The sequence below is a fragment of the Chelmon rostratus genome, chromosome 15 (assembly GCF_017976325.1).
Source record: "Chelmon rostratus isolate fCheRos1 chromosome 15, fCheRos1.pri, whole genome shotgun sequence".
In the NCBI taxonomy this organism is placed as follows: Eukaryota; Metazoa; Chordata; class Actinopteri; order Chaetodontiformes; family Chaetodontidae; genus Chelmon; species Chelmon rostratus.
In genome coordinates, this window is record NC_055672.1 from 18,217,040 (window position 1) to 18,232,126 (window position 15,087).

The following is a 15,087-nucleotide window of genomic DNA, read 5'->3' on the forward strand; positions in this document are numbered from 1 at the left end:
CACTGTGTCTTTTCCCAGTGATTGAACCAGTTTGTCTGAGTGGGTGTTTGTATGTGCTACACAAGGTCTTGTCCAATGGACATCAGAGACTCCCTGTCCTTGGGGTAATGTGGCAGGGGGTGGTGGCCAAATGCACTGGGGTTCATAGTGTGTGCGTGTGGGTGTGGGTGTGTGTATGGTTAGGCACTGTGTTGGGGGTGGGGGTTTATGGGCCCTCTCCTAAAGACACGCAATTAAGCTTAATTTTTAATGAATATTAATGGCATTAGCGTCAGATTTTGTGGAGATGTGCATCTGCCAAGGTGCAGGGGAAAAGGGGGATGACTAATTCATTTGGTAGTCATGAGGAGAACGGCTGGAGACAGGGAGGGACGGGGGGAGGGACGGGTGGAGGTGGTTTTGATGAAGAGGAGCAGGGTGGAGAAAGGGATTGAGAGGCTGATAGGAAAAGAGGAAGAGTGATGGATAAAAAGAAAGGGATGGGGATAGAGCATGAGGGATGTGAGAGGTGTGGAGAAAGCAATAGATTAGCGGTGAGAGGGAATGGACAGAGAGGAGGAAGAGGAGAGAGAAAAGGTGGAGTGATGCAGAGTGAGGAAGCAGTTAAGACTGAAAGTGACTGTTTAGGGAAGGTCGGAGCAATTACAAAAGGTAGGAAAAGCAGAGCTAACAGAAAAGACGTGAGTAGAAGATGCAGAGAAACATAATTAAGCGAGGAGCCAATGTGTGGCAGAAACACTGACATCTGCACACAAAGTTTATAACAGCAAGATAGCTCAGAGAAGACAATGGTGGTGGAAAAAAAGGATTAAAAAGCAAGCATGTAAAAATTGGGAAAAATAATGCTGAAGTGTAGTTTGAAGTCATCTTTTTCTTTCTTTTTTTAAAAAAGGAGCCAACAGTCAACCAAAATCAGATTAACCTAATGGCTGTGAGTTTCACTCTTGCTGTTCTCTGTTGTGTCAAGTGGGAGCGTCAAATGTGCGTGCTTGTTTTCTGAGGCAATCGGAGTCATACAAGCGAAGCAACACCTCACCTTGCTCCGTGCTTGAACGTAGCGTTAGAGAGTGTGCAGTGCAACCAAACAAAAATAGGCAGTACAACATTCTTAAATTAGACGTGAGCCAACAAAGACGAGAATCATCGAATTGGTTGGAATTTGGTGCAGCATTGTGGCCAAAGGACAAAGGTGCGTGCTCCAGGAGGTGAGGCTCTGTAGCAAAACTTGACCTGCGACCTCTTCTTTGAGGAAAAGGAGATTTCTCCTCTGGGATTAACAAAGTCTAACATCATGCAGACACAGTACAGAAGATTGAATTACAAGCCCGCCTGACTGCTTTTTGAAAGCGAGCACGTGCCAGCCTCATATTCCAAACAATCGTCGGCACGCAACATCGTTCCCGCTTTTCCGAACATTTCACACTTCCCGGCCGTCTCCCGTCCCTGAGTGGCTGGGATTAACATGGTGCTGCAATATTGATTTACGTCCGCATAAAGCCTCTCCGGCTCTATATATTACACCACATTCAGCAGTCATCTATTCAATCAAATCTAATATTACACTGCCTCTCCACACAGCTGTCTAATAGCATTTAACTCACAGTTTGATTCCTGCATTCCCTCATGTACTTCAAACGCTTGCCTTCAATATCCTTCATTCGTTTCTACTATGCCAAGATGAAGTCTTTTGAAAAGCACGGAGGATGAATGAGCGTGTCTCTGTGTATGCGTGTGTGTGTGTGTGTGCGTGTGTGTGTGTGTGTGAAGACAGGATTAGCTGTGGCCTAAGGCTTAAGGTATGGAGTGGAGTGTATTTTAGAAGCTTCTAAATTAGCTGGGAAATGGGATTTTGAGACAATGGACTGGAAAAAACTCAAATGAAAGGATGCACTCGCAGCACTCCTTCATTTGCCTCTGATGTTCTGTCGCTCTCGCTTTTTCGAGTCTTTTTTCACTTTTTTCCTCACTCTTCATCTTCCCTCTCTCTGTTCCCTTTGCTTTCCTACCTCTTCCTTTTCTCCTTCGCTTTCTTCTTTGCATCTCACCTTGTGTATTTCTCTCTCAGCGTCTCCTTCTTTGTGCCCTCCCCTCCCTCCCAGTCTCTGTTTCTACCTCTCTCACCCTCTCTGTCCATATTACAGTTGACAGTGATGATGTAAGAACTGGAGTGTAAACAGTAGTATGAGGCTAACCTCACTTTGACCCACTTAAAACGGAAATCCCCTGGAGAACACGCGCACACACACTCTCACACAAACACACAAACACACACACACACACACACACACACACACACACACACTACAGACTCATATGCCTGAGTAAATATTGGACTTGGGTCAGCAGCCACTTTCCTGTTCTCATCTCACTGTCTGAGCAACTATCTGTCCATGTGTGCATTTTTTCATCTGCGAACTGAACTGTGCACGTGTGAGAGTGCACACCTTCGGCCACCTATCAGAAACCACACATCTCCTCTCCTCTATTTCTTCTCCAGCTCCCGCCCCCCCCCCTTCCTTCCCCGGGACTTTATTTACCTATGGCGGTGTATTTGTGTGTAAGCTGAGTTTCTGCTTCAAACGCAGCACTTCCGACCATGTAATAAAAGCCTGACGTTTGGCGTGCATCCAGGCTCCCATTGATAAACACGGGGGCTGCGCACACAAACACAGGGCTTGCCCAGGGCCCTGACGGGGAAACTAGCATGGCTTTGTGTTTTGAAATAGCGCCCCTGTTCTTTGCTGCGATCCTGTTGTTAAGTGTCTGTGCACCCACCCACTTATGGGATGATATGTGATCCAGTGATTGAACCACATCTGGGTGAACAGGGTTTCCCCTCTGGCTTTTAGATGTGGCTAGGGGGATGTTGCTGGTTTTTGGGTTTGAGGCTATGATTGGAATAAGAGAACTATTGTGGCAAGATTCTGGCTGGAGGCTCTATTTATTTGACGAACTTTTTTCATTGTGATTATTATTTGAATAAAAATGAAGAAGCAGTCGGCTAGCCTTTATTTATTCAGCCTAATGGAGTTGAAGATGACATAAAAATAAGTCACATATGCAACATGACAGTTCAGCCACATAAAGCCGTCATCATCACAGAAACCCTCACACTTGTGAAAACAATCACAAATATCAGCAAGTAGAACTGAGGAATTATCGACATGTACTTTTTTACATCTTTGCTTTTTTCACTCACGGTAAATATTTAACATTAAATCTAACTAAATAAATGAAAATATAAAACATGTCATTCACAAATTTTCCATAATAACATGTTGCTGAAGAAAACATTAATCAATACAGCAGTAAATGTGTGTAATTTTCATTATTTCAAGTATTTAGTTCCTTGTTTATCAAATACGCTTTACTCTGAAACAGTTTACGTTTAGTAGTTACTTCATCGTGCGCGAGTAGAAATTTTATTGAGAACCCATCACATTCTGTGTCAACCAGAAATGTGACAAATTCTGGAAGCAGGACACTCCCATAATACCAATTTTCCTGTCATTTTAAATGTGGGTGACATGCCATTGTTTTCCATCTATATTAGCTTAGAAAACTAAAATCATGATAATGGTTTATCCTAAATTAATTGAGCAGCCCTTGAGGAAAGAGCTCACTGAAAAATTGAGATAATCCACATTGGAACGTACGAACAGACCGGAACATATTCAGAAACCTTATGCACAACACTCACGGCAGCATCAGATTTAGGAGGAGGACGTGGCTCTATAAGAAGTCAGTGGGTGGAGCATGACAATAACAATGCAAGAGTAAGGAGTTCACATTCTTAACTTCTTACTGAGAGTGGACACGAAGATACATTAATTGACTTTGTAGAAAACAGGATATATATATATATATGTGTGTGTGTGATGTAGGATATTTAAAATGCTCTGTATTTTTAGATTTAGTGCTTCAGTGATTTAATTGGCTAATAATTGAAACGTGGATATAAAGGGACTACTCTTGGGCATTTAAGGTCGTTACATTACCTTTTCTTAATAATGAATGAATGAATACATTAACTTTTTGTCCCTGTGTGTGCACAGCTGCATGCAAACCATGTGCGAAGAGTAACTTTACAAGCCATGTACAGAGTGTATAAACCTTATATCAGATTTCACAAAGAATGTACAAAAGTACCAAATTGCTATCATTCACCCTGGATGCACAAATTATGACCCATTTAATGCTCTAATAATAGATCCATTTCACATGATACACCTCTTGCTGTGAAGGATAATCTGCTGCTATAAAATTATATCACCTAGCTGACAGGGATATTGCCCACCTACTACAGTATAATCACACAACAGATAAGAAATCAAACTGTGGGGAAAAATGGATTTTGATAGTAAAAACCTGAACACACCCCGTATGTGTGTGGGTCTGTGTGTGAGTGTGCGAATAGCATGAACGTGTGGCTCTGTGTACGTATGTTGTGTGTGCAAGCACTCGCGTGTGATCTCTCGCCGCGTCTCGCCGATCAGTTATCACTAATCCTTCCACTCAGAGCTCTTTAACAAGTTGCTATTGTACTGCCGACGCTTAACATGATGGAGGAACGACCTCCGTGGTGAATGAAAAGAAGAGGGAGAGGAAGGGAGGGGGAGATACAGAGGGAGGGAGAGGGAGAGGGCAACACCTCCGACAATGGGGAAGAAAATTGGTTTACACTAGATAGGCTTGTGATTACAGAGGGAAAGAAAATGACTTAGATTGAACAATAGGACTGAGCGTGTGTATTGGTGAGTGTGTTTGTATGTGTGTGTGTATGTTTTGCGGATTAGTGGGTGGTTAGGCTGGGATTTGGTTGAAATGAATTGGTGGGTATGGTGTGCTGATGGGTGCGTGTTTGGATGCTTTTCAGTCTGCATGTACTGTGTCAGTGTGCGCACGTGTGTGTATTTCCTTGTTCAACATGCCTCTTTGGGACTCGATCTAACTGGGAATCAGAGTCTTTATTACAGCCGTTTAAACCTGAGACACACTCAACAGTCCAACTCATTCCCTCAGTCTCTGTCACACACATTTAGACAATTTTCATAACAGAAGAGTGTTTTTCTGTGTGCCATGACATAACAAAGGGAAACCAATGATTTCTATTCCAAAGGATACTGCACCTGTAAATCAGTCACTGATAATATTTGGAAGAATATTGAAAGTTTGTTTTTTTTCATCTACATATACATACAGTACTTTTCACTTCAAAGACTAATGGAAAATATGTGTCCTTTGTCTATGAACTTATTGTTCATAGGAGCAAATGGGACACTGTATTGACAAGTTTTTGAAATAACTTTGTGCACCTTTAGCTGCATTGTATTCGGTAATTTCCTCATTTCCCCATTCCCCCACAGTATTTGCGATATCCTGATTTAGAATCCACGTTGGAGCTTTAAGACATTGCCAATATACAGTACACTTAATAATGATTGATTAATTGATTTATCAATCGTATATCTAAATGACTTTCTTTCTTTCTTTCAAGGAGGCCCAGCAGGAGACCTACGGCACCAGGGGTCCCGCCCCGGGAAACTCTGGGAAGGCCAACAATGAGGATGGCGTCTCCCACGACCGCCCCTCCAGTCTGCCGGTGAGTCACTGACAGTTCTGCCCACCAATAATCACAAACGATGAGTGAATGCAACACTTACAGAGTTGCACAAAAATATGTGTGTGCGTTGTAGCAGACACCAAAGCACACCACCGAGCCTGAAAGAAACATTTGTTTCCTCGTCTTCCACGACCCCGCTGCATTGCTTCCCGTCTGTCAAGCGTTTCTGTCCAATCAGATGCCTCTGCTGTCCCTGCGGCCTGCCTCTTTGTCTCATGTCCATTGGGAGACATGGATTTGACTGCTGATTTCAGAGCTTATGTCTGTGTTTTGACTGGCGTCCATGCCAGAGGCAAAAAGGCCACATGCATCAGCACCCACTCACACATACACCCACATGCACAGAAAAGCATATGCACAGACACAGACATTCTTGCTAATGCACGCACACATGCAAACCCACACGCATTTGGCATTTGGGCGAGCTAAAAATCGTTAAGCAGGTTGACTGGAGGAGTAATTGAGGAATGCTGAGGCCAGGCTGATCTATTAGCAGAGAGAGATGTGGGCTGCTCCAGTTTTTTGGCTAAACTAATCGGTTTTTACTCTCTATCATTTCTCCCCTCACAGCTCCTCAGCACTTTCAAGAATAGAATAAATAGACATTTGCAAATGGTGGCAAATATTGGCACTGCTTGAGGTGTGTGCCGTTTAATTTACCAGATACTTTGGAACAGCCTCAGGAGTGGAGGAATAAACTGCACGAAAAGCTAAATTAAGTGTATGAACTCAAATTAAGCGGTAATATTTTCCATAAGCTGATACGTTTAAAGTCTGTGTTCACTGGTCGTTCTTCTGTCTTTCAACACAGACGCTTCGCTTTGCTTTTCTTCTGATTTATCTGTCAGTTTTCTAAGTGATTCCTACTCCTCTCTCTCATGCACACACACAGTCGCACACGCTTTCTATCTCTTCCTCTGTTTTTTTTCCTCATACTAGTAGTATGTCATCTGCTTTATCTTGGCATTCTCCTTCTTTTCTTTCATTTTCATTCTCCCACACTCTTTACAACCCCCCTTCCCTTTTCCTCCCTGTCTTTCCCTCTAAAGTAGCATCATAAAAGCGTTTTTTCCCCCCTCGTGCTATAATGAGAAATGGCCTTGATGTATCAGTGTGTGAATCCGGAGCGAGAGAGCAAGGCGAGGCGAGGAGCCACTGCAGTCGCGGGGGCCGATCTATTTGAACCACCACCACTATCACCCCACATTCCCTCGCCACTTTAATCCTGGCGTTTTACCCCTTGGGTTCTCCATGTGTTTTCACATCCCATCCAAAGCGCGTGGCTCGCCGAGATCCTAATCGGCGGCAAGTTTTGATGAGAGAGAGACACACAGAGAGGGAGAGATGGATAGATAGACGGGAGAGAGAGGAGAGAGAAATTGCTCAGCGTTTGCCAGGCTCTTCCAGCAAGCTGTCACGGCAGAGATGTAACCGTTTTTTTTTTCCTTCTCCCCCTCTCTCTTTCTCACTCTCTTGCCGGCGTTTGATGTCAGATCTAAAGCTGCTGTCATCTTTTTTTCCCCCCTTTCTCTCTGTCAGGAGGGAGGGAGCGCGGGTCGGCAAAGTGTCATGTTGTTGTTTTGGGACGAGTCTGCTGTGTGATGTGGCGGGATTTTTGAAGGGAGACCAAAGGGAAGAAGTGCTTTAGTAACTTATCACAAATGCAAGTCACAGTGCCCCTTGGGTCTTTTAAAATGTAATGTATTGGAGATAGAGCATTTTTTGTATTTCATATCGTTGATCACTTAAATGCTCCAATTAGAAAAAACACAAACTAAGAGCTCAGCACTCGCTTGTTAGTGAAGCATTAGCAGTGCTGTTACTGCTGACCTATCTACATTTCTATGTAACTTTGGCAACAATGTTAATGTTCATGTGACTGAAACGCATACATTTCAGTTTTTAAAGTTACTTGAATGTTTACCAGCATCTTTTTCAGCGTATCATGCTAAATCGACCCAACACTCACCACCTGATTTTTAATATAGGGTTAGTATTATCACTGTACTATTCCTCTCACAGTGTTTTCAGCCTCCTCAGATTTGTTCCAGTCTTGCTGAGCCTGTTCCTCCAGTCCCGCACAATAGTGAAGTCAGGAGCCAGGGCAAAGATTGTCTATTGAGAAGATGAACCACTCGATTGTGAAACTTTTTAGCAAAAGGTAGGCACCAGTCCCCATGCGTTTTCTCCCCCCCTGCACACCGCACAGTGAAAGGCAGGAATTTAAATAGGTGACACCAACATAACTTTTTTGCTTTTGGTTCGAATAAAATGTAAAAAATAATTTAAAGTGCAGTTTGTGTGTCCAACCAGAGGCCATAACTTTTGACAAAACAATTTTGTGACACATTAGACATCGATATAGACAGAAACTTCTTTGTTGTTGTTGGGAAAAAATAGGTAAAATTTTATGTTGTTTACTGGCAGGGTGTTACAGAGGTGGACTGCATGATTGTCACAGGATGACATGTTGACTGCTGCCTTGTTATTTCGTGCTGTGTGGCCGTGACGTTTGTGGTACATGAAAATAGAGGAAGGAGTGAGAGCTCTGTTTTCTTCCTGTCTTTAGAGCCCTAAGCCCTTTTGCCTAACATCGCTAAGCAGAGCCAATCCTTCCAGTGCCACAGTGAGGTGAGGAGCCAGGGTTTTCATACCCACCACCCCCCCAACCCCCGTTCCAGTCACTACATGTTCCCTGCTCTCCGGCGCTCCCCTGACAGCCTGCCAAGCTGCCGCACAGCCTCCCATCCTCTGGGACATGGGAGAGGATGGCCAGCCATGTGGAAAGACAGAGAGAGAGTGCGCTGGGGGTGGGAGGGTGAGGTGAGGAGGGTGGAGGAAGGGGAGGAGGGGGGAAGAGCAGGATGAGGAAGAGAATGAGTAAGAGAGAGAGAGAGGGTGTGAAGCGGTGAAGTGAAACGTGGTTATCTTTTTGTCACTTGTTCAGGGTGAGGGATGTTGAATTCAGGCTATGGGGTTCCGACAGCAGCATGTTATTCACACTAGCACACACATACACACACACACAAAATATTTTTGTATGTCTTTCAGTGCTCATTTGCCCCTCCTTGACTTATTTTCCATCAGACAAAAAGGAAAATTCAGAAACACTATCCCTCCCTCGTTGTGTCTTCCCTCTCACTCCTGTCCACCTTGCCCTCCTCTGTTTTTCCGATTGTTAGGTCATGAATGATTGACAGGGCACAGCTGGAGAGGCCTGCTCCCCTCCCCTCTCTCTCCCTTTCTCCCTCTCCTTTCACTCTCTCCCTGCAACACTCACACAGACACACACAGACCTCTTTGCTAACAAACACAACATACACCACACGCTTTGATACACATTCTGTCCTCAGCAAGCCGTTTTCACATATCCGTGTGTGTGCGCGTGTGTGCATGTACGCACATGCACACCTCATGCATGCTCTAGCAGAACATGTCAGTCAGGCTGCCTATACAGTACGTGCTCTCACTCTGGCTCTCCACACTGCTGTGTTTTATTTTAGAGTCCCCAGGCAAGCAGACAGGCCAGCAGGCAGCGCAGAGTAATGTCATCCAGCAGGGTTAGATTCAGCCCCCACATTAGTGCACACATGGTGGAGGAGAGAAGAGGAGAAAAGGAGGCAGAGGGAGTCATGAAAGCAAAGAAATATGAGGGAGATGAAGAGGGAAGAAACTATGATGGGGGCGAGAGAGAAGGAGGCAACGGATGGAGGGACTCATGTGGAAAGGAAAATATGTCTCTTTTATTGGTTTGGACATATGGTTTAAAATATACTAAAATTACATACTGCACATCAAATCAAATTTCAAGAGAGCATTCAAATTACACCAACAAAATGCATTAGCAGTCACACCAAGTGCATTCTCCATGTTGGAACCTAATTTCTGCTTGTGTTTTTGTATGTATTTAAGTGCTAGATACTTCAAATATATTTTTGCAGCATGTGGAGAGAGAGAAGGAGGGTAGGTGGGGGAGAGAGGGAGGCAGGGAGACTCAGAGACGAGATGTTCTCTGGACCCTGCTGCCTATTCTTAGAACAGACAGCAGCACTGAAGGCCACAGCAGCTCCCTGCCACAGCTATGAACACATAGCTGCTCTGAGAATAGGACAGCTAATCTGAAGCCAGTCTCACACTCTGATGTGCAGGGGAGAGCTCGCCGTCACGCCAGTCTTAACCCAGTAGATCTTTTCGCTCAAATATGAGTAAGAGTGATTGATTCATCGTCGCGTTATGTGTTGGAAGTCGATCGTTTACTTTATGATTTGAGAGTTTTGTATCAGACCTGCACTCTTTCTCACGCCATTACTCGCACTGCCACACTCACCTCTGCCCCCGTTTCAGAGCGGTCCCGGATATCATGACACAGCGAGACAGAGGACCCTGGCTCCATCTAAAATGCAGACGGGCTATTTTTCAGCTTGTATTCCAGACTGTTTTCGTTTGCTCCTCATGAATCATTTAGCGGGCACACACAGCTTCATGTACATGCATAGTTTTTTTGATCCTCAAGAGCCGGGAACACGTGTTTTTGCCAGGGCCGTACAATTTGTTCCCCCACGGCTTGAAAACACAGATGTACAGGAAGTGGAATTGATCTGCGGTGAAAATTTCTCTGGGTCTTTCATCTGTGCACATCATCAGCATCGTTCTTAACCCAGAGAATTCACCTGTGATTAAATCCGAAGCCGTATTCGCAGTCACTGTTGTTTTAATTAGGCAGATTTCCAAATACTTGTAGCACGTTTTTAATATTTTATATGCTCAAACGTCTGCGATGCCTTGAGATGAATAGCCACATAGGAATTCAGTTTGAATTTTATAACACACTTTAGTTTGTAGTCCAGTTTGAAGTGATGTTCGCTGAAGCCAGCTGAAAAGAGGCCAGCCGTCAGTCGGAAGATCCAAGTTTGAACCTCCATGTTGTCAAGCATCTGCTCTGCTGAAGTGTCCTTTAGCAGGACACTGAATCCCCACCAGCACTCCTCTGCAGCTGACACTGCACTCTCATCCCCTGTGGAGGAAAGACAGTAAGAGAGAATTCCCCGATGGGGATCAATAAAGTATTTTTTTTTTGCCTGAAGGCTTTTAGTCATGTCTTATGGCAAAATTTGATGGCTCCACACTGTTCTACCTGCTGGTAACTATGCTGGCCAGTGTAGGTTGTTAAAGCAAACTGGTAACACAAGACTGAGCAGCAGTGGTACAGAGGTGGGGGGAAGGAGCGCTCCTCAGCTGTGGAGGAGGCCATGTTTGTATCCAGCCACCCCTGACAGGCTTGCTGACTGAAGCCCAGCCTAGCAGAGTGAAGGCTAGATAGTGAAACTATGTGTGTGTGTGCGCGCAGGCTGTCCGAGCGCTACTCTTACACACATGCCTACCCCTATGCTCACCCATAGGTACACCCCCAGTGTGTGACAGGCTTTATGATTTGAGTGTAAGGGGGGGAAATGGAGAGGGATGAACTTGGTTAAGAAAACACCAGTTAGGTTCCACTGGCGCCTCTCCACCAGCCTCTCCTACAGAGGAGGAGAGACAGAGGGGGTAGATAAGGGAGGAGGAGGAGGAGGAGAGGGAGCAAGGACTGACCCTAAAAGGAGAGAAATGTTTCCCCTTTTTTATCCTTTGCCCATCAGTTCTCCTCTGGCTGGTGTCTTTTGTCAAAGCTGAAGACTAGTTCAAACTCAGGAAGGAGGAGGACAGAGGAGGAGAGGCAGCCCATTGCTCTGGGTTTTCATTAACACAGCACACACACACACACACACACACACATACACACACACAAACCAGCTATCTGTATTTCTGTGACAAGCAGGATTCTGCATAAGCATCTTGTAAAAAGTGGATGATGTAAATGGAAAGTGAATGACTGTGTGTGCGTGAGTAAGTGCGTGCATGTCTTAGTATGTGCATGCGTGTTAGCATTCGTGGCGTGTGTGGGTTTTTTTTTTGTTTTGCTTTTTTTTCAGGGACACAAAACACACATCAACACCTTCCTAACTGTCCTCCCCGTTCCACCATGGGGCAGTCGACAGCGTGACAGTGTGTGAAAGCTGAGGCTGCTGTATCGTGATCTTGGAGATACACAGTAAACGAACATGACACACTGCGTGTTTTACCAGTTTGGCTTGTCCTTTCGAGGTGTTATATCCGGTGTTGTTCTTAAAATGTGATGAGGATCCTGGCTGGACGTCGCCTCGATTCACTCAGTTCAATTCCGGTTTGATTTTGCTTTTGATAAAATGCTCAAATGTATACTTGATATATAGATTTCATTTTCACCGACCATTAATGCCAGATATGCCCTTCTGGCACTAAGCCCTGCATTACAAATGATGATTTTCTGTTACCACATTAATATTTAAATTAACTGTTAAAATGGCTTCAAATGTTATTGAGCCAATCTGAACTGAAGATTGGAGTCATCTATTTTATATTCATTAGTAGGTTGGACATGGGAATGTTTTCTTGTCAAACGATTTTTATGAATATGAATCTGGAAGAATTTCTCTTCCTTGTTGGATCGTAATGTGGACAAATATTTGAAGCTGAGTGACATTTGCTGTAGCTGACACTTTTTATTTTCACAATCCACCTTTTCTTCTGCTTATTTTTCATTCTTTTGACTGTAGCACATAAAAACTAAAAGAAAGAAGGAGCTAGTTAGAGAAAATGGAGTTGCTGTAGAAGGAAAAAATAAGTAAAAGGCTTTATCATCTCCCTGCGTTCTTTTCCTCCTTATCTCCCTCCTTCCCTTCTCTCTTCTTTAGTGTCTGCCCTCGGCTCCCTTCCCCTTTCACTCTCCTTTCTCTAGCTTCAGTCATCCACTTCTAACCTTTCTGGGTTTATTTTTATGCTGGTCCTGGATGCCTGGCCTCCCAACAGGCTGGCTTGGCGGGGGGAAGAGGAAGGAAGGAGGCAGCAGAGGAATGGAGGAGAAGAAAAGTGAAGGTACCGAAGGAGGGATGGAGGGAATATTCTGTCATCACCATGGCTCCCTCTGGCTGCTGGGAGGCTGAAATTACATCTGACTTTGAAGTTAGGGGCAGCAACACTGCCAGTGTTGCTATAGTGACAGGAAGTGTGTGTGTGTGCGTGCATGTGGGTGTGTGCGTGCGTACATGTGTGTAAACTCCTTGGGAGGTTTATTATGCATGATCCACACTGTGACTAGTCCTGATGGCATTACAGTGCTGTTATTAATCTACTCTCATAAGATACCTGTGCTTTAAACACATCCACACACACACGAACATATCTGGGAAATCATGCTAAGATGCGTTCACGCACACACACATACACGACCCATTTCACAGCTGGATTCAAACTTCATGTCGTGCCTTTTAAAGATTAAGATAAAGTTTTTCCTCTTATTATCTTTGAGAAGGTTTAGCTGGCTGCACACTGCGCTCCCAGGCAAATGCACAAGCAAGTGTGTTTGAAAAAACACACACATATGCACACTCACGCAGAGTTGTTCAGATTGCAGATAGCTGTGTTTGGGTTGTTTGAGCTGCTAATATTCCACTTAGTCCTCGAATATTTATGGCTTTTGTTTCATCAAACTCTGAGAGTGAGGAGAAGAGCATTCTCAAAAGTAATGTAAATAGATAGATAGATAGATAGATAGATAGATAGATAGATAGATAGATAGATAGATAGATAGATAGATAGATAAAGAGGTCGAACAGATTCTGTTTTAGAAAAGACAGTATAATAAAAAGATGTAAAAGACGAAGGGAGGGAGAGAGGAGACGTATATGGAGAGGAGGGATGGTGGGTGAGAGTGAAAATAATGTTCCATTAATGCAGAGCCAGGCTCTTGCTGAGGGCCCAGCGCCAATCTGCATCTCCCTACAGTCTGCCTGCTATACATTTTTCATGAACGAGAATTAGCGACGGATTGCCGCTGCAAATCGCTTCTCCTTGGTCGGGGGAGAAAGAAAGAGACGGGTGAGAGTAAAGGAGGGAGGGAACAGTGCAGAAATGAAGAGAGGTGAAATAGAGGAGAACAAAACAGAATGATGAGAAGATGTGGGAGAAAAGTATAGTTTGTTATTTCCGTGGTGTCCATGCACAGTGTCAACTCTTATTATGAGCAGCGTATACATAACCAAGTCACACTCCTGTATGTATTGATAGTGCAGTTCTGGCATAGTGTCTAATGTAACTTTTTGCTATCTCAGACTGGACAAAGCTCATCCAGAGAAACAAAAAAAAACTGTTTTAACAGTAGGACTACTCACCACTAGTAAACTTGACCTCTACTTTTATAGAAAATGTAGTATTTTTCTTATGTAGTTTTGTAGTTCTGGCCCTCTCCTCTCTTCTCCACGTATTTCCTCTCCTTGCCCTGTGCACCATATAGTTCTGACCCCAATCTAGCCTCTCTCCACTCCAATATAACCCCCTTTCCACTGGTGGCCTTGCGCTGCCATTCCAGACCTCGCTGACTGGCTGGCTGACTGACTGGCGTACTTGTATGCTAGTTTGCTGACTGGTTGACCACCTGCTCTTTGTTTCTGTAAAAAACGATTTTCTGGAGTTTGACCATGTGAGATTGGATGGGTTTGTAGATGTGAAAAGACACCAAAAATCAGTCTCTAATCAGTCTTCATGTAGTTAAGTTAGTTGTCTGCAGTTTATAAGTACATTTTTTGCATCTGCAGTGAATAATTTTCAGTATTTGATCTCAAATATTTTAAGACACACACAGCTATAGTTCCCTCTGTTGTAGTGTCCAGAGTGTGTTTTATGTCCCAGTCCTGGCCCTGACTGACTGTGTGTCTTTGTGTCCAGTATGTCTCTGTTATTCCACTCACAGTGGATCAGGGACACATTGTCACCACTCGGCTGTCCACTGCTACGATATTACTGATTTATATGGGCTACAGGATGGACCCAGAAATGTGCGTGTATCTGTATGGTTGATGAAAAGATGAAAAGAAACAGGTCTTTGACAGAGAGAGAAGACTCGTATTTGTGTGCATGTGTGTGTGCAGGCCCTATGATTGCTGCTGTAATCTGCTCTCTCCTGCCAGCCACAGTTATTACAGTTGTCGATATGGTGCTCAGGGCTTTATAGACACAAGCAACTAGACTCAGTCTGGACGCCCGCCAGAGTGTGTGTGTGTGCCAAAGTGCTTTATAGTTGTTTGCGCCCTTGTGCGTGCATGTGTGTCCATGATCCTTTGCTCTGTGTGTATGTAACTGAGCTTTCCTCTCATGTAAAGACTGGTTCAACGGTGTGTTAATTGCTTATATTACAAAGTGTTTGGCCCAGCATTGTGTGCATGATATGTGCAGTGTTTATTTTATTCCCGCATGCACGTGTATATACAGTGTGTCGGTTAATGTGTGTGGGCCCATCTTTGTTCTGGGAGGTTTACTGTGTTAAAGTACGCAGTTGCTTAGCTGCTGATGACGGAAAAGCTGGAAACTGAGGTTGGGGAAAAGAAAAAAAC

At 44.2% G+C, this 15,087-nt stretch overlaps 1 protein-coding gene across 5 annotated transcripts in view; it reads left to right on the forward strand.

Moving 5' to 3' along the window:
* Window positions 1-15,087, forward strand: part of LOC121618263 (AT-rich interactive domain-containing protein 1B-like) — a 171,489-nt gene that overhangs the window by 51,179 nt on the left and 105,223 nt on the right. For all 5 annotated transcript variants that reach the window (XM_041953649.1, XM_041953650.1, XM_041953653.1 and 2 more), the window contains exon 4: window positions 5,498-5,602. In XM_041953649.1, the coding sequence (XP_041809583.1) occupies window positions 5,498-5,602 (105 nt within the window). The remainder of the gene's footprint in view (window positions 1-5,497; window positions 5,603-15,087) is intronic.